Raw genomic sequence first — 24,812 nt, 5'->3', positions numbered from 1 at the left:
AGTAAATTTTATTGCCTTTAATGCCCTTACCCCTGCCCTCTGCCTCTTGCTAAGTACTCAGGAGCTAATACTAAGCACTGGCAGTCTTATATCCTCTCCAAGCTACTCTGAGCAGAGCCCTACTTGAATATACCTTCTCTTTTCCCTCCCTGCATCCCATCAAAACTCAACTCTTATAATTCTCTCATTGCCCTGCTTCCCCTTTTAACTATTCTTATTAGGAAGGAGTTCATAAGCTAGTACCTGTGTGAGATCACTTGTGAATGACCCTGAGATTTATCCACCTTACGTTCCTCTCCTGCAGTCCCCACCTGTCCACCCAGGAAGTGTCTTCTCCACCACTGCCAATTAAATTCCTGGAATTTATGTTGAAAGGTGGTAATAAAGGTAGAACCTGAGAGATGGGAGGCCAAAGGAAAGAGGTTAGGTTAATCTTCAAAATAAAGAGATATGAGAATTTTGGAAATTTAGGGAAAATGAAGAATTCTGGAGTAGTGAGGGCATTAAGATTGGGGAGGAGGAGAAAAAAATGTAAAAGTTGTTGCTGGGCGTGGGTAAAGAGCCAACTTTAATACATTTTTAAAAGCACAAAAGTGAGAATGTAGTTCCATTTTTATTACTAATGACATTTGTTCTGGGCTTCTATGAATAAGATTTTATACACAGACTGGACCATATGGGACAGAGGTTAAAGAGGTTACACATTAAGTTTAGGGCGACCAACTCACCCTGTTTCACCCAGGATCCCTCAGTGTTAGCACTGTAAGGTTCACATGATGGGAGCTTCTTTGTACTATCTTATGGGTGTAGTTGGTAATCCTAGGTCATGAGTGACTAATAATGGCCTCACATGTTATGTTTCCTGAGACAATAGTAAATACTTATTTTTCCTGAAAATGGTTGTTAGGATAAAGAGGAAACTGATGGTATTTGCTGAGAAAAGGAAAAGGAAGGAGTAAGAAGGGGAAGAGAGAGAAAAAGGATGAAAGGAAACATGGGGGGTGGGGGGGTTGTGCTTATAAGGGCAGAGGTCTTGACTTAGAACAGTACTCTTCAGCCAGGAATTATTTTGTCCTCCAGGGTTATTTGACAATGTCTGGAGATAGTTTGGGTTGTACAGGATGCACTGGTAACTAGTGGGCAGAGGGCAGAGATGCTGCTGAACACTCTATTTATGCTCAGGACAGCCCTCCACGACTGGAATTACCCAGCCCAGCATGTCAGTAAAATGATGTAGTTGAGAAATCTGGACCTAAAGCATCAATAATGGACTAACACCTACTGGAAAAGTGCATAGGAGGAAGGCTGGGCATGCAGCCTTTCTCTCTCTTCTTAAATCACACCATATATACAGTGACACTGAAAATCCGATTTTCAAGTGTCTAAAATGATAGTGTTAGCATATAAATACAATTGTAGAAGAATATAAGCAAAAAGCTGGAAACAGATGTCAATTTCTTCTATCCAGATGCCCAGGTCTAGGATAGAACAATTGATTGTAAAAAATTACAATCCTTTTCTCCTAGGTTTTCTAACATGAGTAAAAGGGGAAGTATCCCAGTTTGCTCAGGATCTGTAAGAGATACTGTCAGATTGGAGTTGAATCAGTGATTAGAAAACAGGGAGTTCATTTTATGAGAGCTGAAACCAGCTGATTCATTCCCTCAACAAGCATAATTCTTCCATGCCAGGATCCTTGAGGAAACTGGAGATGTAATGGTGATCACAATATAATGAGGGCACAAAAAGTATAATTATTTAAGGTGGTAATTGTGTCATGAATGAGAGGGGGATCTAATTCTGCTTGAAGAAGGTATCTCAGAATAGGTAATTTTAAGTGGACCCTGAACAGTGAGTAGTAAATAGGAGTAAAAAGACCACCAAAGAAGGCAAGATAAAGATAATCTGGAACAAAGGAGTAGTAAGTGCAAATCATGGCAGTTTTAAAGAGATGTGTAGCTTGGTGTTTGAGCATTCATCTTTGCAGCAAGTAGACTTCGTGGAAAAAAGAAAGAAGGCATTGTGCATTTGAAGTTATGGAAAAGGCAACAAGGATGGCTACAAACCATTGTCTAAAGTCAAACAGCATATATGTTCTCCCTTGCACCCATGATTGTCCTCTCCCAACTTAGAGCCCATATGTCCCTCCTTCTTTGTCTATTCTTCATGGGCCCAGCATACATCCCTCAGGCCAAAGAGATGCTTCTGTCCCTGTGCTATGCATAGTTTGCATCATTTACAACTTTGTTGTAGTGACTGCATTCCTTGAGTGTAAGTCTTATACTTGCCCATCTATGTTGTAAATTTTCTAAGAAATGGACCAAATCTACATGGCTTGGTGCCCCCAAGGACTAGATTACCACAGTCTCTGGCAATCATATGTACATAATAATTGTTGGTGAGTTAATATTATTAAAATAAAATAGTTGAATGTGGACAAAATGGACAAGGAAACCTAAGAATGAAACATTTAATTTAGTGCTCTGGTAAAGGTGATTTTTTTTGGGGAAAAATAAATCATTCTTCTAGACCTGTAATTGGTAAGGATACGTATTTGATGCCTGGCACATGTCAGACACTCAATAAATATTTGTCTAGTAAATAAAACATCAGATGAAATGTTTCAAATTGAACTGATGCTAATGGTTAGATTTCTTACTTTTAAGGGGTCATGTGACTGCCTCAACATTCTATTCTTGCACTTCTGGCTTTCGGCCCGTAAAAGAAGTACTCAATCGCCCAGTATTTCCTCATGTTCCCTAAAAGGTATGATCATGTTCATATAGAGCTGCAACATTTTGTGAGGCAGGCAGGTGGCAGCCACACCGGCTGGCACAATCCATCTTTCTGTGGAAGCTTTGTGGTGAGTGGGGTACAGGGTTCAATTCTCTTTGAGAAACACATGAACCAATTTATCGGGTGGAACTTGGGCTTTTTACTAACAGGTAGGCTTCCCATAGGTTAAACCAGAATTATCAATAGAAAAGAATTAAGAATCATGAAAACTTCAAGCTGAAGGAAAGCTCTGAGTATCATTTTGTCTAATTCCCTGACTCTTAGGCATCATGTGGGATCATTCTTGTTTTATTAATTGATGTATTATTTATTGATGAAGCACTTACAATTTAAATAACTTTCCCAAAGTCATTTTCAAAAACTGGGCTTTCTGAAGAATATGAAAATTTCCCAACTACCTGCTCTGAAGACTGACATATTATTTATGATTTTAATTTTTACCATATTAGAAAACTGAGAAAAATTTTAAACATTTACATATATTTATTGACTCATTTAAAACACCAAAAAGAAGCCCATTACATGCTATAATAATGCAAATTGTGAAAAATAACTATCCTTTCTGAAACAAGCAAGAGTGAGAAGAGTGACATTGTTTAACATTTTGCAAATCTCTTTAATGTTTAGCTTAATAGACAACTAGATCCCTTATCTACACTTGAATTCAATCAGCTGATGTGTATTTCTTTGGTTGAAATAAATCAAGAAGCCCTATCTTCACACATATGAGTAACTGAAAAAGCAAGAGGTATTTCAATATCCTCTTCAGATAATTGAGAATATTATTCTTTGCTACTACCCCCCCAAATTGACTCACTATATTAAATAGTAGTTACAACGTGGAATTTAAAATGATCAGTCAAATCCATATGCAGTATTTTGGGGGCTTTTTGTCCCAATCTCACATTTTTATAAGCCCTCATTTATGTATATGCATATATATGTCATATGTACATGTTGCATATATATATCACATATGTAAGTCATACACACACATACTTGTAGCAGGCACTGTCCTTAGGCTCTTTATAGATAACATCTGATTTAATTCTTAACAACAGCCTTGAGGCTCACAAAAGTAATCTCTCACTGTTTGCCAAAATCACACAAAAGTAGATGTTAGACCCAGAATATGAATCCAGTGTGCTCCTGACCCTATTAATCCTATTTCTTTTACTATGGACATAGTAATATTAGGAAGTGATGGTTATATTAAGCATATGTCATCAACTCCATTTTGCATATAAGGAAACAGGGATTTAGGTAAGCTAAATTCCTTACCTAAGATCACATACATTGTTAGAAGCTTAAACTGAGACGCTTTGACTAATGTTCTACAATTCAAGAAATCCACAACACATAATAAAGCCACATAACAGCTATGTAAAGCCCCATAAAAAGGGGGCTGCACTTTCTTTGTTCATTTGTGTTAGGAATAAAGTGGCTAGTGTAAATAGGAAGGGTTTTCATTTTCCTCAGACAATATATAGACAAATTGCATTTTTTGTTTACTGTTTTGGTTCAAAGTCATTGGATAAACCTTCAAATTTTAATAAGCACACAGCTGCACACAGAAACATACACATAGAAACTGGCACTTTAATCCTCAAAATTTTTTATTTAAAGAATTTAATAACAGCAAAAAATGTGTATCACACTCCAATTTCTTTTTATTGTTAATGAATCAAAATATACAAAACTTAAAACAACTACAAGAGGTTCATACATGTGCTACTGTCAGATCTTTGTAATTTGTTTTCTCTGGTAAAGTTAGCATTTCAGTCACAGCCCCTAAATAAAATCTGGTTTTATCCTGAGCTCTTGAACACATATTTTCTTGGGAAGTGTCTCTGATTCAGTTTCTAGAGTCTTTCTTGAGATAATTGTACATCTTCAAACCACCTAACCTTTCTCTGATGTGCAAGAGGACAATTTATGAAGTTATTGAAAATATTGAGTCATTTCTTTCACTTCAACCCTTTGAAGACACCATATTGCTAAGAACCTCCCAATTCTCTGTATGTATGTAATTCATGGTCCTCAATATTCAGGGAAACCAATAGTCTGCCTTCATTTCCCTGCACTGACTCACCCCCTCATTCACGGGCCACCCTGGTGGCTCACCATTTTCTCTGATGACCTTTCCAAGACACCCCTCCTATCCTTGTCCTCGCCTTATTCCACTGCCAGCTGGTCTTGTCTGCCTCAGTGAACATGACCTCAGAAACCTGCCCATGATCCCCTCTCTCTTTTCTGCACCTATAGGGAAAGATATCCATGCCCCTTTTATAATATGTATCTGCATCATTTGCTTGTGTGTCCTGGAGCAGGGGCTCTGTGATGGCAGAGATTATGTTCCTTGTCTTTACTTTTCTGACACTAAGATCAGGGCCTGACATGAAGTAGGCAGGTCTGTAAGAACTATTTGGTAAATGCTATGTTTACCAGGCCCATCAACTTCATAATGTTACATTCTGTCCAAAGTAAAGCTTCTTAGTTTAACAGAAAGAGTGAAACCTGGAGTCCAATCTCTGGTGTGCCAGATATAGGACCTTAGGTAAACTATTTAACCTTTCAGTATCTGTTTTCTGCAAAGTTTGGGAAAAGTAATGGTATATTGAAAACATAAAAAGTACCTGTTGTTGGTGGTGACATTTTGTAAGTGTTCAGTGAAGTATGGCTATTAATATAGCTAAGTTTGTTCCTGTGTCTCCCCATGGTCATATCCCAACTAAAGGTGTTTGCATGTATATACATATACTATATATATGTGTGTGTGTATATATATATATATATATATATATATATATATATATATATATATATATATATGGAGCTAACTGGAGACTAGAAAGACAGGTGGTTTCTTGTACATCTACAAATAACACTGACCCTGGTAAATCATTTTCTGAAAACAATTCTTTCGCAAAGTGAATGGTTTTGTTCGGTCTCATGTTGGTGTGTGGGTAGTTTAGGATGGGATGAACAATGTTACAGTCAAGGGGTTGGGGGTGGAAACTACTGCTTTCCTGCCTCCTCAGGTTTGTCAGACCAGTCGGAAGGGATGAGCTTGTCAGTTGCTGGTAGCAATTTTCTGACTGTATAGATCGTAGAAGGGGTTTGAGCCTATCCATTATTTCCTATTCCTGACCTCCCTCTGCCAGACTGCCAGACTAACTCCCTAACTTCCCTTGGGTTTTCTTTTTTAACAAGATGACCTTCTTTCCATTTAGCCAAGTACTAGGCTTGGGTCTAAAAAGGGAAAGAGTCCAGACAATTTGCATTTGAAATGAGGAAGTGAAAAAAAAAAGAAAAAGAGAAACATCAGCGAGGCAAAGCCAGCTGTTTCCTACAGACCTTTGACAGCTTTGCAGCGGTTCACTGTCCTTTTGCCCCCGTGGAAACCGGCTTCTGCCAGAGCCTTGACTGCCGCTGCTCCCGTGTGCCTCGCCTCCCCCGGCAGCTGTAACCTTACCATTACCACTTCCTCTCCAGGGTAAGAGGCTGAGAGGCGGTACATGTGCTCTGGGGCAACTTAACCGCCTACTCAGTTACAGTCAAAGCTTTACTTCTCTCACACTAGCCATAGGAGATGATACTTACCCAGTGAGAAAGACTGAATTATTGTCCTCATTTTGCAGATGAGGAAAGTGAGACTCAAGCCATGTGTCCAAGGCATTTTTCTGACTCTAAGGCCTATACTCTAAACCAGAGGATTCCAAAATGCCTTCCCATCAGTACAGTGCTGGTCAAAAACAGATTTCCAGGCAGTCAGCTTAGAGATCCTGACTGGGTGAAGGTGGAGTGGTGCCCAGTGATCTGTTTTGAATGGACATCTCTGATGAAGGCAGGATTTCAACCTTCACAGTGCTCTGCACCTTCACATACCCTGCTTGGCAAAGCCCTTGCTTGGCGTACGGTTCTGATGAATCACTGCTTCCTCTGGGTTCTCAGAGCACTCTATTCTCATGGGCAGTACAGCAGAAACCACACTGTGTTAAAATTCGCTGGTTTTAGGTCTGTCTCCCAGACTAGCTGGGGAGTTACTCAATATGTGGGATCCTCTTTCTTTTTGGCTACCTCTTCCTGAATTGCTCCTCCCATGGATCTTTTCATAGCTTGGTTCTCCTTATCATTTGGGCCTCAACTAAAAGTTTTCTCCACAGAGAAACCTTTTCAGGTACCCCCTGCTCTCTGAAAGTTCACATTATGCTACTTCATTTTTATGAAAAGGCAAAAATTGAAAATAGCATTCAGGGGTTTGTTTTGCATATGTTCCTAATAGGAGCAACACACACCCAAAGCAGCACCACCAAGCTGCTTTCTCAGAACTACCTACGTTTGTCATCTCAGTTTCAAGCTGCCATAGCTTTGAAATATGTCTGTGAGCCTCTGTGCTTTATCTCAATTTATTTTATGCATCTGTTAGCAGGGTGTGTCCTAAGTTATCAGAAGAGCCCAAAAGTTTATTTTTTGGGTCTGGGAGCTCCAAAAAAATTTCCATACAAATTAATGGTAATTGCTTCTTTGCTTTATGCCATTTAGCCTATAAAAGGTTTCATAGGAACGCTCTACTTTTGGATAGCAGGGACAAACTGTATTTCTTAGTATTTATCACAATATCACATGGGTCAGCAAGGCTCCAAATGGCAGAGTATCAAGAATATAGAAAATAAGAAAATAGTTTATGCAGGTCAGTCTTGTAAACTCCATAAGGATGACCAAAACAGCTGCAACCATCTCCTTCAAACTGGAAGTGGGCCTGAGAGAAACGGGAACATCTCATCTTTTTCCAACGTCTCAGACTTTGTAATTAAAATTTGACTTGCATTCTTCCTTAGACAAATTTTCCTGCACTGTGCAGTGTTTAAAGAAAGGATTCTTTTAATGTAATGTGTCACCCTTTACTGATATTCTTAATAAACTTTGGCAGAGATGTGGTTCAGAATGAAACTTTTCAGATGTAAATGCAGACATAGGTCCTGTAAAATCTTTAAAGAGAAGCAATGTGAGGAAAGCATGTCACTGTTATCTCTGAGGAGCTGTCCCTTTCCAGAACCTAAAATGGGTCAGCAAACTATTTCAACTCATGCTGATTCAAAATGAAAATGAGATGGTGAGGGTAGAAGAGGAATGGAGAAGTGAGAAGCTTAAGAAAATTGTAAGGGTGTTGAGGGATATATGGTCCAAAAAGGACATTTAGTAGAAATCAGGGGGACAGTTCTCTCTTCCAGATAAGGGCAGAAAGTTTGTTAAATAATCTTTTGCTGCAGCCTTCATCCATTTGCTCTCACTGTTGATGTATTTTCCTGTCTTATGGTCGAATTTTTGCAATAGCAGACAAATCAGTTTATCAACATATAGTGAGGTTAGTGCACTACTTAGAAATTTTGATATCATAGAATTTTAGAATTGTAGAAATTTTGGGAATCAGAAAATTAACCCTTTACATATGTAGGAATTAATTATGAAAGGTAGTTACATAGTTTATACAGGCAATTTATCCCATTATGGGACACCTGTGGTGTTAATTGTAATAGGCTAGATAAGTTCATAGCCCTTTAATGATATAGTTTGATCCAAAAGATAAAATTGAGACTAAATAGAGAAAAAAAGGAAGCAAAATGTGTCTAACAGAATCTCCTACCTGAAAATTAGGTCAGCAATCTTCATTTATAATTAGTTCTCAAAGTCAGCATTTTGATGAGACCATATGGAGTCCATGTTTATTTTCTGATGAGAGCCTCAGCTGATGACGTTCTATGCTATTAGTTGTATATGTAGGATGCTTTTGGGGCTATAAAGGAAAAATGTGACTGATTTCAATATTGAGTATATTTGAATATATTACACTTTGATATAATAAATGACATACTTTATGATGAATCCAGGGTTGGATAATTTAGCAGCTCATCCACATGATGAAGGATTCAGACCCTTTCTGTCTTCTTGCTGTGACTTCCTTCTAGGTTGGCTTTGTCCTCACATGAGTCTTCTACCATTTCAGGATGGATGCTGTGTCTCTAGACATGTTCAGACAGCTGGAAGGCGGAGAGAGACAGTGTGCTCACTTTCCTCATTTTTCTTTTGAAGAGCTAAAGGACAGCTTCTCCAAAGGTCATCCTCTCCCATCTCACTGAGGACAACTGTGTCTCATTCCTCATCTAGTTAACGACAAAGGCAGTGGTTACCATGGCTGGCTCACACCTATCTTGATTTACACCCCTGGGGCTAGGGGTAAGCCTGGCCTTCCTTACAGTTTATGGTCCACTGATTCCTGGAAATACTTGGGTTTCTATTGACAAGAATAGACCACAAAAAAGGGTGTAAGACCGACTGCCTCATAAAGAAGGCTGGGTTTTTTAACAGTCAGTGGTGTACAAAGAAGGATTTATATCATCCTCAAAAAAAAAAAAAAACAGGGAAATTTATTATTCACAGATTCTTTCAAATACTGAGATAGATGTTGTTTTTGTCATTTTGACTTCGGTTTGGATGTTTTTCTGGATAAAGTAAAAGAAGTCTAATTTCATTTTATTGCGTCCACTGCACAAACATGGTGTTTAAATACAGCTCTCTCATGACTCCTAAGCCTCTTCCTCCCCCAGCTAAATTGCCCCAGACTTCTCAGATCATTCCCCATGGTGTCCAAAGCCTTTACTATGCCTTTTCACTTCTCAACTAACTACAAGAAACTCCACTCCAGACCTCCCTCTGGAAAGCTTTTTCAAATTCCCCGTGGCCATCGTGTGCTGCACCTTGTGGGCAGCCTCTCACGCTCCTTCTCCTGCCAGTTTACTGAACTCTGTGTGCCACTGGGTGCCAAGGGCATGTCAGGAGTCTCACTGAACCTTTGCAAGAACCCTATAGGACAGTTGTAATTTTATTTCAATTTCATAAGTGAAAAAATTGAGGCACAGAGATTAAGTAATCTTTTTAGGCTACACAGTGGTGAGGCCAGGATTCCAAACCGGATGATTAGACTCCAGAGTCCTGGCTCATAAGCACTTCGTTCTACAGCCTCGTATGCTCTTGTCGGTACCCGCAGGAATCTCCTTGCCCAGTGCCTGGCACATAGCAAACACTTCACAAGTGTTTGCTGAGTGACGGAATGGGGTGTGGTGTGACCCCATTATAACCCCATTTGTTCATTTCCTCCTGAAAATGGGATGTCCAGTATTGAAAACACTATTCCAAATGTTTTTGACCAGAAAAAAAAAATGGTATATATGAGAAGCCAAATAACGTCCCTCTATCCCTGCAAAGATGTTCACATCCTAATCCCCAGAAATTGTGAATATGTTACCTTACATTGCAGAAGAAATTCTGCTATGATTAAGTAAAGGATCTTGAGATGAGGAGATTACACTGGATTATCCACATGGTCCCAGTGTAATCACAAATTCCTTATAAGAGGGAGGCAGAAGGGTCAGAGTCAGAAAAGGACAGGGGTTGAGAAAAGCAGGAGTCACAGTCAGAGACAGAGATATGAAGAGCTGGCCTTGAAGACAGAGGGAGGACCATAAACCAAAGAGTGTGTGGCCTCTGGAAGCTGGAAAAGGCAAAGAAACAAATGCTGCCCATGGGCCCTGAGAAAGAACACAGCCATGCCCACCTCTTGATTTATTTAGGACTTCTGACTTCCAGAACTGTAAGAAAATTAATTTGCATTGTTTTAGGCAAATAAAGTATACTTTGCTGTAACAAAGTTTAGCAGCAAGAGGAAATTAATACAGCATAGATATTTTTCTTGGCTTGGTTATTACCTTTCTATCAATAACTCAGCCTGTCACTGTAGTCCTCTTGATCAGGCACATTGAGTTTTCAGACTGCAGATAGGTTAGTCTAAAACTATAGATTCTTTCCATTTTCATTTTAGTTTTCTTCCTTAAAATCTCTTAGTTGGCGTTTGTGCCTTCATGGTGCCCAGCCCTCTCAGCCTGTCACCACCATCTTAATACCTATTACTTGCTCTCCTTGATGTTGCCTTAGACATTTATCTCCAAAGAGCCTATTCACAAAAAAATTGCAAACTCCCCCACATCCTTGAGGCTGCCTTCTTATCATAAAGGCTAACATACTACTTGTTTGGATGTAACCAGAATTTTCTGTTAATCTAAATTTCTAAAATATCTATCTATGGGAGAGGAAAAGAAGAGTTATTTCAAGTCAAATCAAAAAGCACCTCAACTTCAAAGTATTTTGAATCCTAACAATCAGTAATAGAAGGAGTTTCTGACTTCAAGTGAATAGATCATTGCATTTGGGACATGAAATATTTATTATTTTATGTAGATTTGCCCACGTACTTTAACTTGCATTTCATAAATAACTTGTCTTGTTATTCCTCCTGTGAAACAGGTATTACCTGTCTCACAGTGCTTTAAGCATAATTTTAACTTGGGAAGTTGGTATATTTAATCCTCTAAATCATACTTCGTAAATCATGGTCCCTGGACCTGCAGCGTGAGCAACTTCTGGGAGCCTGTTAGGAATAAAAGTCCTCTGGCTTCACCCTTTCCCTACAGAATCAGAGACTGGGGTAGAGCCCAGTGATCTGCATTGGGAGCTAAACTGGGTGTCCAGGGTCAGAATATTAGACCTCTATAGACCTTTTTGGAGAAGTCATTCCCATCTCAGTAGCAAAGAATACTTGGGTAGAAAATTTCTTCTGGCAAATTTTGAGTACATGCATGCTTTATTTTAAGCAAAGAAAAGATAACACTATTTAAAGGAAAATCCTTAAGAAACAAAATAAGCAGGGAAGATTATTTTCTGCATAAAGCAAATCATAACTGTCATCTTCCCAGATGCTCCCAGGAAGTTTTTCCCTATAGTTTCTACTATACTCTGTTTATGTCTACGTAAATACCCAGATTAATAGCATTTACCTATGTGTCTGCTGGTCTGGAAACATCATAAAGGAGGGAAATCTCTTTGTACACCACTCTTTTCTCTGAACCTAGCCAATGCATGACACATACAGAATCTCAGTAAGTACTTCTAGTCTGAATGCCTGTTTCCCTCATATCACTTCTCAAAGCAGGAACTCCAATGTCCAGAATTTTGTCTGATGCCCTGGATGCCACTGTGCTGCAGGTACAGTAGGCTCTAATTAAACATATAAATGAATAAATCAATAGTCATGATGAACATATCGAATTCCAGTCCCACTATTAACATAATCAATTCACATCTGGATATACTATACAGTTTTGCTGGAAATATGTACACATGGGTTGGCGTCAAAGGAATTTCTGTTGCACAAAGATTTTGGTATTTGACATTAGAGCATTTAGACTGCATGAGCCACACACTTCTGTTGAGAGGGAGAAAAGCCAACTAGCAAAAAATGGAAAATTATTTCAGAAATAAACCTGAATTTTGACCAGAATTCATTTTATTATATCTGAACCAGAACACACAGTTTAAAATGACTAATCGTATTACATGTTTACATTATAAAATATTAAGAAATGATAACTATAGGGTTCCAAGAGCAATACAGTGATGATTTCATATTAAATCTGTCACTGTGAGTCTGCATGCAGTTGTTTTCTAAGTATATTTCTCATGAACTAAGTGACACTCATATCCAGTCTTTCATATTCACGGTTGATTTCATTAAAGGATCCCAGCCTTTGGTTTTCTAACTGGGTATACTGACAATTCCATCAATTTCATTGACGGCAATTTTGTTTCTTGTTTGGCTTTGAGAGATAGAGCAGTGGATTACAAGAGAATACTGAAGTCTCTCCAACAAAGACACGCTTATTTAAATTTGTCTAACCATTAAGCAAAGTTAAACACTGTTTCTTTATTTTTGTTTTTGTCTTATCTTTAGTATGCTAATATGTGTTGTGTGGTTTGGAGGTTGGGTTAGAACTCAATCTTATTTGTCTAGGAATCCTTTGCTCTTGGAACTCAGATCAGCATCTTCCAAGTGCACATAGTTTGAGGAACGCTACTCAATTTAAAAGCAAGTATTTAGTTCATTGTGAAATAACATTCATAAAGAAAGGAACTAGGGAGGCCCTTAGGACACTGCATCATCTGTTTTTACATGTTTTTACATCCACTCCTGGATGAATTTTTATTTTTAAGGAAAGTGAGAAGAGCATAATTTCTATAGGGAGTAGTGGGGGAAGGGGGGAAGAAATGTTAGGGTGATAGAAAATTGTAGGTTTAGTTTGCAAATTTTTAAAAAGAAAAAGACATAATTGGATTGCTGTTTTATCAAAATATGGAAACTTAGGAATTAAATTATATCTGTTCTCTTCAGTTAAATTTGTTTCTGTGTATGTCAGTCAGTTAAGGGATTTCTAAACAAAAGCACTAGATCGCTCTCCCTCTGCCAAATGAATATATGTGCCAGGGCTTTGGACCTATATGTACACAGGTTTGCATCTGGTTTTATTCCTGTTTTTGTTTTCTTCATACCATCTCAATAATATTTAAGTCCCAGGTTGTTACTATTAAATGTGATAATAAATGCAAAGCCCTTTCTTAGTGCTCTACAAATGTTACTTTCTGCTTCACCTGACTTCTCTGTCTAGGGCTTTTATTAAATTGGGGCTGCCATAGTCCACCTTGTGTTTTCAGATGACTATTAATAAGAATTTGTCTTAACCTCTTTATGTTCCTCTGTACCTCTGCTGTGAATATTTATCCCTCCTCCATGTCAATAAGGTAACCAAGCTTTGGCATTCTATTGGCTCATGACTTTTCTGTTACAGAGTAAACAAATACAAGTTACCAGATCCCTAGAAGACAATTCAACTTGTCCTACTTTTGTTTTCAGAAGCCTAAACTGATGGAGGCAGAGAAGGTGGAGTCCACTGTTTTGCTCTTGTGGGGTGGGAGTTTGAGGTAGGCCTAATGTTTCAGAGAGAAAGGGGAAAGAGGTCTAAGTGGTGTTTGTCCAAGACTGGGAAGTAAAAGAGTGAATGGTGGGTCCCTAGTATATTAGCACACAGAGAGCGGCTCTAGGTGATGGGCCTTTGGTGTGCTGAGTCAAGGAATCTCAGTGTGGGGTGGGTGCAATGCACACTGTGAGAGGGAGGCACAGGTGGAGTGGAGACAAAGGGCTCAGCAAGGTGACATTTGATGAGTCTTGCAGGACACCATTAATTATTAGAATATAAGCTCCAGGAAAGTAAGGACTTTTGTCTGTTTCCCCAGGATATTCCTAGTACTTAGAACAGTGTCTGGCATACAGCAAACAGTTAATAAATATATATGTATTGACTGGATGTGGAGTATGTTAATGACATGAAGGATGGCAGTTTAGGTAAGATGGGGAAGAATTAGGAGAGGTCAAGGATGACTCTAAGGTTTCAAAAGTGAGAAGGTGGGAGAAAAGCATTATTGGTAACAAAGATGAGTAAATTAAGAGAAAAGGTTGGTTGAGGCGAACACTAAACATTTGATTTTGGATTTGTTGATTCTGTTTTTTGTAAAGTACTTTGCTACAGTCGGTGCTGATAAATTCATGTTGAACTGCTCTGCAAGCAGTTGGAGATACAAGACTGAGAGTTAAGAAAGCAGTCAGAGCTAGAAATGGAAGACTCCTAAGCCCCTCTATGGAAGTGGTAAGTGAATCCCTAAGATAGCTGATACAGAAGTAGGGGGCTGAGGGGGCATGAATTGCAAGGTATTATGCACACTTTCTGAAGCAATATACAAATGACCTTCTGAATCATCCTGGAGTTTAATTTAGGCAAAATTTAGGGACAACTTCCAAATATTTAGTATTGGAGTTTCATTTGTTATCCAGTCTGTGGATTAGAATTTTCCCTCAGATGCTTTCAGTGGCAAGATTCTTAGCTAAAAGGACCCAGGAAGAATGGTATTTAGCTTTTTAACCTGTAGCAATAAAACTTTTATCAGTTATACAAAATTTTGTGGATCCAAAGTCTAAAACCTATTTGGCTTGGTTTCAATGCATTAAGTTATCATCTGATAAGCACAGAAGCATATCATTTAATCCTGCCTACTCCCTTCTCTCCCTCTAATTAAAAACAAAATTATATGTGATTCTTTTTAGTCCCTTGAGCAGGGATTCAGAAACCCTCAGCCTTGTGAAAAAATACTAAAATGATGATGAAGATTAAAGGTCCCAGTATTTGCCACTTTTGAAGCACAGCAGATAGCTGCCTAGATGGCCAGTATATTACCATGTGGTTAATATACTTGTAATAAGTCATGGGTGGGATTTGGAAAAACTGCTGCCAATATGGCTGAGTGCAAAACTAAATTAAAAAGCTTACAAGAGGATTCGTAGAAACAAAAGTTATAGGAAAATGGATTACAAGTTTACATCACTGGGAAACAATTGTCAGTTTTAATCCTTCATTTTACTTCTACTTCAGATGTTCCTAAGTGGTTCCTGTATTGGTACCTCTTTATTATTGATACTGGTTCTCTTGTATCTACAGTATCTGTAGTGTAATACACTATTTGTATTGGGAAATAGAAATGACGAATTGAGGTACTGGATCTGTGTGCTCCTGGGAAGCTGCTGAGCATGTTTCCTCTGGGATGACTCTGAAGCCATTATAGCTGCTGTTTCTGCCACTACCATGACCTGAAACACTGATCTATCACCAAAGTGAGTTCAGGTGTGAAAGAGAGCACGGTAGGAGGAATGAGGACCAGGGCCCTGAAGAAAGGTTCCCGTAATCTAAACTCTATTTATCCCTGGAGGGAGCATTCTGGTCTGGGGAATAGTAACTGGATCAACAGGAACTGGAAATGCCTGCCATTCCTTTTCAGTTGACATCTTGATACCCATGCACAAAAGGCTAATTAAGTCTTCACAGGATTCCCATTCAATTAGTTGTGATTGTAAGTGTTTTCCGGGGCTGTCACACTGTAGCATAATGTCATTAATTTTCTCACATCCCTCTTCTCCTCAATAGAAAGGCACTATGTCATGGGTGTGAAAAGAGGGTGTTGGAGTTTAATCTGGTTTTAAATCCTAGGCTTAACACTTATTAGTTCTGGGCCCTTAGACAAAGTATGTAATATCTCTGAGTCTTCAATTCCTTATCTGGATTAAAATGGGAGTAATACTATTTAGCTCCCAGGGTTGCTGTGTGTAATAAACAATCTATACAATCAACTAGCATCTGGCAGGAGTACAATGACTATGAACTCACATTGGAGTGCATCCTGTGGCCTCCATCCTGCCCTTCTTTTCCCCCTGCCCTCCAGGTGGCTTTCTGTTTATCTTCATTCAGGTATAATGTCAGAAAGCTGGGAGAGGCTCCGAGGTGTACATAGGCAGGGGTTTCTGGTGGGCTCTCCAGAATCATCTCTGTATCCCACAGTGCCTCTTCCCTTGACAAGTCACTCTTGTAAGTATTCTTTGGTGATGTGAGAATTCCCTTCAAGTTTGGGAGTAGATGAGTGCCTTCAATTTTGAGGTTGTGAATAACAGAAACCGAAAACACTGTCACTATCAATATTCTGATGAGAATGGTGCACAATCACCTTTTTACCACAAAATTTTTATTTTTCATAAAAACCACTGATCTTTCCCCACTCCCCAACAAGTGAAGCTCAATCTGTATGTCTCTAAGCAATTGCATGGACAAATTCATAAAACATGAAATGTTTTGAAAATTCTTTTTTAAGTTACAAATAAATAGGTGCTTATTATGAAAACCAAACATTCAGAAATACACAATTTAGAAAGGAAAGTAGCCCCACAAATGCATCCTTGAGAGAGAGCTAATGTTCACAGCTTGTGTGTATTCCTTCAGATACTTTGTATACTAATGTAAAACCACATTATATTACTTATATTGTTCAAAAAAAAAATTAATAACAGGATCCAAGCAGACAGCCTGTTTGCAACTTGCTATTTAAATTTAATAGTATCTTGGACATTATTTCAAGTCATTAGATCTAACACTAGATCATGGTTTTAGTGGTTACACAGAATTCTGCTGCCTATGGGTACCCTATTAATTCCAACCCCTTACTAATAACTATTGAAGCTATTTCAGTGTCTCTCCATCATAAAGAATACCTAAATGGCAATTCTCCTGCACAACTTTGCATCACTCTGCAAGGATATATGTAACAAGTTTCTGTTGGTGGAATTTCCATATCAAAGTATATAAATGTTTAAAATTATACTTGTTCTGCTAAAATTTTTCCTCCAAAAAGTCCTCATCAGTGGTACTCCCATAAAATGCCCAGGAAAGTACCTACATCTCTACACTGAGTTTCAGTAACCATATTTTTTACCAATCAGTGCGAATTATTCATAATGAAACTTGATTAATAAAGTTGAGACTCTTTTCAAACTCACTGGAATGTAACCTCATGGGGGTAGGAATTATTGTCTGTTTCCTTCATTGCTACATATGTGCTTAGAACAGTGCCTGGCACTTAGTACCCATGCACACTTATTTAAGCAATGTTCTTTTTATTTTTCTCTTCAGAGAGCGGCTTGTCCATTTAATTTGCCTACTTTTCTTTTAAATTGCTGGGGATTTTTTCCTAAGAGCTATTGTTAGTAAGAAAATTAACCATTTGTCATGTGTTGAAAATATATTTTTCCAGCTTCTCTATTTGTTGGTGTGTTTTACCATTGAGAAAGTCCACATTTTTATGAAGTCAAATTATAACTTTTTTCTTCAAGCTTCTTCAGGCATAGTTTTTTTCCCCACTGCAAAATAAAATGGAGATTCAGATAGGTTTTCTTGTTCTTCCAATGTGGCCCTAAAGGTTTTTTGTTTTGTCTTGTTTTTAACTGATATTTCTATATTGGTCTCTGTTGATTGGGGGGAAAATGCATTGTATAGGATAAAGAGCACACAGGTATGGAATTGCCAAGTTAGAGAGCTCAAATTTGTGCCTAAACCCTGATGTGCTTTCATTTAGATTTTTTTACTCTTTTCCCAAATACATAAAAATACATTTGTTAAAAAAAAATCACAAAAGTTATTCATGTACATAAAAAGTTCAAGTTATCAAGATTTAGAATAAAAAGCATAAATCCTCCCTTACTTTGTCTCTCTGCTCTTGTAATTCCACTCTCTAGGAGAATTCTCTGACCCTTTAGTGTATAGCCTACAGGAGCTTGTCCTATGTATTCACAAATACGTATACACATATCAAGAATCCTTTATTTTTCCGCTTGATATAAACGAATCACACAGTATATATTTTTTGAACGTAGAACTTCTAAAGCCCTTATACTGAAGCTGTCATCACACTTGTGTATGTAAATATGATAGTTTTGCAGTAGCTGCCTTCATTAGTAGGCTATACCATAATTTAATCAGTCACTCTACTACTGGGCACTGACTGTTTTCCTGCTCTTAAAGATTACAAGAAATGCCGCTGTGACCATCCTTATATATATTTTCATGTTTATGTGAGATTGTTTCTCTAGGATGAAGCCTTAAAACATGGAATTGCTGGTTTGGAAGATAAATGCATTCATAGCAGGCTGAAATTTGGGAAACATACAGAAGCCTTTGTACCATTCACAGATCATTGTAATGACTTCACCTTGCACTCTGCTTTAGTGCAAAGCTTTAGTGCAAAGCTGTGGAAAACAGTTTTTTTTTTTTAAATTTCTGACCATGAAAATATAAAGGAGGGAATTTGCCTTGCAATTCCACTTTTAGGGATCATCCTATAAAACACTCCCATGAGTGAAATAATCTAAGTTCAGCTCTGTAAACCAGCTAACATGAGAAACAAAGGTATTAGCAGTCATGGGACTCGAGTAGAACTTATGAGAACATTTCCACAGACAAATGGGGAGAGTGGGACTTCTCTCTTCTCTTCTGGGAGGGGGTCCATCATCTGTAAAAGTCATCCAGGCTTCTAACACTTCTCAAGACTAATAAGAGCTCTGAGCAAGTTGCTCCAAGATGCAGCAGTTTGCACACTGCCTGCCTACAACTCTATGAGAAGCCCTACCATTCGGGGCTCTGAGCAGGGAGCAGCTCAGCAACCAGAAAGGCTGCTCTTTGATTGATCAGAGTAACTAGGAATCAGCTAAGACATCTCATGTCTTTTCAGTCCATGTCTTCTTTGCTGCTTGCTTGGCTTGAGGGCAAACTGTCTTCTAAGGAGGAAAGTGGAGGAACTTTAATTAAGGTTTTGAAATTCAAATCTACAACCTTGTAAATTTGAGAGCAATCACCAAATTGCCCTCTAAACTGGAGGAGCCACTTAACACTTCCCTTGAATGGTTTCCCTGACACCTTTGACAAAATTTGTTAATTTCATTAATCTTTTTAGTTTTTGCAAACTGATTTCTCATTTTTGTGGACATGCTCTTCACCAGTGTTCTTAAAAGGAGATACTAAAATATTTGCACGTTTGAGGACTACATGTATTTCTTTTGTGAATTGCCTGTTTATGGCCTGTTTTTCTTCTTACTATCTATAGGAATTCTTTATATATTTTGGATATTAACCCTTTTAAATAATACACTGCAATCATTTTGTCAACTGATTGTCTTTACGGCTTCCACCGCGCAAAGGTTTTACATGTTCATGTGCTGAGAACATGCTAAAGTTCCACTCTCCCACCTACTCTCACCCTCCACCTTTGTGGAAGGAGAGTAAATGTAATCCCTAAGACTGGGCTACTAAGACCTCTGAAACCTTGGCGGGACTAGTAGAATAAGGAAACACTATTGTTTATGAAGTTACAAATAATAAAACACAATAAGTAATAAATCTTTCTGATAGACTTGAATTTCTTTTTCATGTACTCACAAAAAGGGGGAAGTCGAGACAATGGTTATTTACATATGCAAATATGTAGCTGAGACCCTGCTCTGAAATGGAGTTGGAGAGGTTACTGCTCTTGAAAAAACAAACTGCCTTTTGCTAAAGTAATAGTTGTTCCACACTGCAGGCAGTCAGAGCTCTAAGTTAGGATTTAGACTGTTTATTCAGTGTGGCTATTCTTTTTGAGATGGATATGTTCTTTAAATAATTGCTTACAGGAGATAAAAACCCCAAGACAGCTAGACAACATCAGGGCTGGCTGGATCTTCACCTGGAGTTGGAGAAGGGGCTATGTATAAAGGAATAGCTTGGTCAAGCTCAGTCTTGAGCCAGATATTGTTTGAAACTGGACAACCAACCCAAGCCTTGAGAAATGTTAAGGAACTTCTTTTTATCATGAACTTATAAGGGGCTATTGTAAGAAAGTGACCTCATCACTTTATGGGTATCTCCAGTCCTGGGCTACACCTGCTATGATCTGATGTGACTGTCCTGCTGAGAGCATACCCCAATGCTCTATGTGAAGTAGACTGTCCTATATCAATCACACCAAGAAAGGCTGTTCTTGGAACAGGCAATAAGATTTTAGAAAGCAGGCTCTACTAGGGGTGAGGAAGAAATACCACTTCCTTTAATTTTAGATAGTGAATCTCTAGGTGCTGAATGGAAACCCAGGGTAGTGTAGGGAGCCTGGCGTTATTTGTTTTGGTGCACACAGACCACATTCCATGAAACAATGTCGTTTTAATGCAGAGACTGCACTATCTATAATAATAATAACTTTTTAAAAAGCTAGCAAATAGAGCCAGCCCTGTATGTACACTGCCTAAATATTATGATTTTAGGGGCCTTTAAAACCCCCTGAATGTTTCAAGAGCTCTCTCCTATTTTCTAGCCCTACCTCTCCCACCTTATTAGAATATATCTATACAAAGGCTGAGTTAAATATATTTACATTGTGAAAGCATTTTCCCCATAAATTACCAAAAAATATTATCCCAGAGGGCTGAAAACCTGTAGTCCCAACAGCCTGCTTTATTCTTTATCACCTTTCATAGGAGTTCAAAACTATTAGATACTTGCAGTCATATGCCTATATAATAATGTATTCTGAATTAAAAAAATTATTACACAGGCCAAAAGCCCCCATCCCAGATAGTTACATGGTGGCCTGATGTACTAGAAAGACAACTGATTTGGGTAGCAGGCACTTGCATTTGAATCACAGCTCCAATATATGCAGTACAGCCTTGAGTTAAACTTCTGACTCTCTATTTCCGGGATGAGATGACTGGGGCTTGCAGGATGGATGGGAAGAACAGATATGATGCACCGAGGGCAGCTGACTCATGGTGGGCAGTGACTGGTAGTTACTATTCTTACGTCCTGAATTGATGGTTTTTGTGACAGGCACTGTGCCAAGAATTCTTTATGTAATCATCTATTCTAATCTTCCTAACAACCCCTGAAGTTGAATTATCTCCCTCCACAGGTGAGAAAAAGGAGGTACACTAGCACAAGATCACACAACAGGCCAGTGCAGGAGGTGGAATTTGAGCCAGGTCAGGGGCAACAGTGTTTCTTGGCCAGTACCAACTACGGAGAAGCACAAAGGTCACAGAAGCCCAGCAGATGGCCTCTCCCCTTACTTAGCACATGACTCTGCAGGTCCAAAAAAATCCCAGGCCAGAGGGGCTGAGGTATAACTCTGGTTTAACTCTGAAGATCCTGAACAAGAGAAGGATAATAAGAAACTCAGGAGAAACTAAAAGAGTAAAGTGACCTCAAGGAAAACTGGCCCAGAGAGCCAAGCTCCCTGAATACCTTTCAGTACTCTGATGTCTCAGAAGCCATCTTTAAAATCACAAAAACTGTGTGGGTTACTTCATAGGCAATTTGTAGAAAAGGAAGGGGGTAGGAATTACCAGAACCCCCTCTGATTTTGGACTAGTAAAACTGGGACAATAACAAGTGCTGCATTCTACTGCTGTTGTGAAAATCAACACAAATACCAGACGGCCAATCACAAATGAAGGACTTTGTTTCAGTACGTTAAGTACATTGCTTTCTTTGAATTACACCCAAGTCTGTGGCTCTTCTCTCTGGTCATTTGATGGCATGTGATTATGACGCTCGGTGCCCAAAGGATGGAGCTATTAATTGAGTATTGCTAGACAATTAATTATTTTACAAACATTGACATTTAAAATGTATGCAAAGCCATCCAAGTATAAGGACATTATTAATATATGCTTTTCTCAAGGGAGAGCTACTTTAACAAAAGAAACAAAAATGCATGTCTCATTCTTTGTTCTTCTCCCTAAAGTAACATCTCCTCCAAAAGATAAAAAGCACCAACACATTTGTTCTTGAAGGACAGAGTCCAGGAATTCTGGAGCTGTCTGAACACCCCTCCCTTTCTGCCAGGGACCTACTGCCTGCCGCGCCTTGTGTCACAGAAATCCCCGGTGTGCCAAGCAAACGTGTTTACTTCTGCCGCCTGCCAGCCTGGCGGGGAAGGGGAGTACAGGCCGCCCCCCACTTTCGCCCCTGCAGCTTTCCAAACAAACCAGGGCGGGATGGGAGTGTCTTCTTGGCCGTGGAACTTGATCCTCCTACCTTGTCCTGAAGCCACCCGCCGCTTCCCCGGCCCTCCCTTCGCGGTGATTTTCCTGTCCGGGACGCCCGGTAAGGGCGCGCGGCTCCTGTCCGCCCAGCCCGAAAGGTAGGGGCTCGCCTGCGCTCCTGCCTCGCCGCCCCGGGGACGGAAGCCCCAGTCTCCCGCCGCATTGCACCTTCCTCGGCGACCTTGGGGGCGGCCGCGGCCCCCCGCGCATCTGGCACCCGCCACCGAGCAGGAGGAGCTTCCCGCGGCTGGGGAGGCGCTCGGCGCAGTCGCCGGGGATCCGGGCGCGGGCGTGGCGGCAGCGCACGGGCCCGCGGGCGCCTGGACTCGGGGCGGCGCTGCGCCCTCCCCTGCTCGCCCTCCAGGTCCAGGGACACGGATTCGTGCCCGCGCCGCCCCCGACCCGCGCCACCTTCCTCCGGTTTCCGCCGGCCGCGGGCTTCGGCGGCTCGATGCTGCCGGCGCCGCGGAGAGGCTGCAGCCGCCTGCAGAGAGCGGCGGAGCCCGGCGCGCCTCGGCGGTCCCCGCGCCCGGGCCTCGGCGGGTAACTCCCTGGCCGGACCCTCACTGCGGGGTGAGGGAGGGTGGCGGTGCGGGGAGCCTCGGAGGCCGAGGGTCGCGGGTGGCGTGGGCGCGTCCGGTGACCGCCCCTCCGCGCACCTTCCAACCCGGCGGCGTCGCGGCGCCGCGAGCAGTGGAGCGACGGGGCGCTCGACCCCTGCGCCCTTCGGGGAGGGCGGAGGGGCGCCCGGGGGCCGGAGGGCCGCGCCCCGGGACCCGCTATTTAACGGCAGGGAGCTCGGGCGCTCGAGAGGCCGACAGGGGCGACGGGCTCCTCGCTCACTATCCTTTTCTTATAAAAGGGTCTGGAAAGTTCTCCTCTTTTACCTTAGAAGAATTTCCGAGATACCCTTCTACCCGCCACACAAGCAGCAGCCTAACAAAACAGGCGCAGAGGTAGTTTGGGGGAAAGGGCGGTGGTAAGAAAATTGCAGTGTTTCGGCTGCCGTTAGTTTTTCAAGATAAGGAGGAAGAAACTAGTCGTTTTGAGGCCGCCTGTTCTAGAGCTCCCAGGCGGTCTCAGCCCCCTTTCTTCTGTGTTGTTATTTTGGCTTAAAAGAGTATCTATAAAAAGCGATGAACAGAAACTAAGAACAAATCCTAAGTACCTTCTTTTAGGATCTTCGGTAGGATGTTGGAGGGTGGGGGAGTGCTTGCTGTTCAAAGGCGATATTTAAAAACAGTGTGCGGGAGGGGATGAGAAAAACATCATGAGTGCCAGCATATCAGAAACCACACAAGCTTCAGATTCTAAACTCAAAAAAGGCACTTGTTCTTTAAGAGGAACGCCGCCCGGTAGCACTTTGATTAGGTCGTCGGTGAGGGAAACTGCAGGTCGCCGGATGCTCCGTGCTCTCTGTGCCCTTTTGCCCCGTGTGCACACCCATCTTCAGTCTCTGATGGCCGCCTTTACCGCGCTAGCCTGGATATTTGACTTTCTGTCTTCAGACTTTTTCTCCCAGCTGAGGACCATGAAACTAACTTTTTATTTACCTGGAGATGTTAATTATTTGGGAAGATCTGGTCAGACTGCCAGGTTTTCTGTTTGAAAGCATGCTGATTTACTACTTGTAAATTAATTTGTGTTGCTTCCTTTTCCTGTCACCTAAGACTGCTTTTCATACCAAGATCTGCAAAAGAGACACTAGTCTTTTATCTAGTTTGTTGTCTCTGAATAAGGCTGATTGCATCAGAGACACTTCATAGATAATGGCAACTTTGGTTTATAAGGAGAGAACATTTCTAGAAACTGTATTATCCTGACCTGGCTTCATAAGCTGTCCTTAATTGTTCAAGTGGAGGGGGAGAGGAGGTCTTCATTCACTGAGGGATGGGCTTACCTTGAGCAAAACGTTTACCATAGTCCCTGGATATCATAGTCCCAGATTGTACTATGTCTCTTTGTAATGGTGCAATAGAATGAGACCACTCTTTTACCTATGTTTCAAAAGATTTGTTGGAAATACTCAGCTTGTTATGTCCCAAATCAACAAAAACCTTTGAGGTTCAGAAAGGAATAGACAGTTTGGCAGAAGAATGCTAGTAAGAGGCATACCATTAAAAAACATCAGTCTATTGTGAAAATTACAATTCTCGAGTTTTCTCATTCCAGTACTTAGTGGCAGCCCTTTCTTCTGTTAGAGGTTGTTTCTATATTCCACATCACGTGGAATATTTATGGGAAAGAATTGAAATAATGCCATGTTTCCCATAGTTCTCTGATAAGCATCATCTGCTAACCATGCAGATTAACACTTGGCTTCTGTGGAAATGACAGTTCCTTCCAGGATTGGAGACCAGAGATCCGTTTCACCTATGCTCTAGGCTGTGCTTATCAAGGAGGTGAAAGCATGTCATTCATGTGGCACACTGTGATCCCTGAGGTGTTAGCATATGCTGTTTTATTAAATCTTACCAACAACCCCATGAGACAGGAATGTTTAGGCTCATTTTATAGTTTAAAAATCCAAGCCTGCCCTTAGTCATTTAGAATGTATCACGTGGAGGTCTGGCTTCTTCTCCTCTGCCTCACTGCATCCCAGGAAGTCTCCATAGCATTCATT

The 24,812-nt window shown here is 40.4% G+C and overlaps 2 protein-coding genes across 9 annotated transcripts in view; one reads left to right on the top strand and one right to left on the bottom strand.

Annotated features, from left to right (window-relative positions):
• ST3GAL6 (ST3 beta-galactoside alpha-2,3-sialyltransferase 6) overlaps positions 1–24,812 on the top strand; it is a 103,771-nt gene that overhangs the window by 5,638 nt on the left and 73,321 nt on the right. The window contains exon 1 of one of the 8 annotated variants that reach the window (XM_073231775.1): positions 22,051–22,250. The exons of 1 other annotated variant lie outside the window; for it this stretch is intronic. The gene's annotated coding sequence lies outside the window, so the exon portion shown is untranslated. Of the gene's footprint in view, positions 1–22,050; positions 22,288–22,560; positions 22,763–24,812 lie in introns of those variants that run through there. 6 more of the 8 variants (XM_073231777.1, XM_017639998.3, XM_037008339.2 and 3 more) reach the window with 6 other exon arrangements.
• Positions 8,569–24,126, bottom strand: LOC108383487 (uncharacterized). Its single transcript, XM_073230465.1, has 3 exons — positions 24,090–24,126; positions 22,182–23,041; positions 8,569–8,960 (listed from the first exon to the last, which is right to left on the bottom strand). The coding sequence occupies exons 1-3, from the start codon at positions 24,124–24,126 to the stop codon at positions 8,892–8,894; spliced, it is 966 nt and encodes a 321-aa protein (XP_073086566.1). The 3' UTR covers positions 8,569–8,891.

The sequence above is a fragment of the Manis javanica genome, chromosome 3, assembly GCF_040802235.1.
Source record: "Manis javanica isolate MJ-LG chromosome 3, MJ_LKY, whole genome shotgun sequence".
Lineage (NCBI taxonomy): Eukaryota > Metazoa > Chordata > Mammalia > Pholidota > Manidae > Manis > Manis javanica.
This window is presented reverse-complemented; position numbering and strand designations above follow the sequence as displayed.

Bases quoted from the DNA above. Each gene is read 5' to 3' on its own strand.
- LOC108383487 (XM_073230465.1), bottom strand. From the start codon at position 24,126: ATGATATCCAGGGACTATGGTAAACGTTTTGCTCAAG. The intron at 23,042-24,089 runs GTAAGCCCATCC...CCCTTTTATAAG, and splicing joins TGGTAAACGTTTTGCTCAAG to AAAAGGATAGTGAGCGAGGA. The intron at 8,961-22,181 runs GTAGGAGGATCA...GTCGTTAACTAG, and splicing joins GCGGGTGGCTTCAGGACAAG to ATGAGGAATGAGACACAGTT.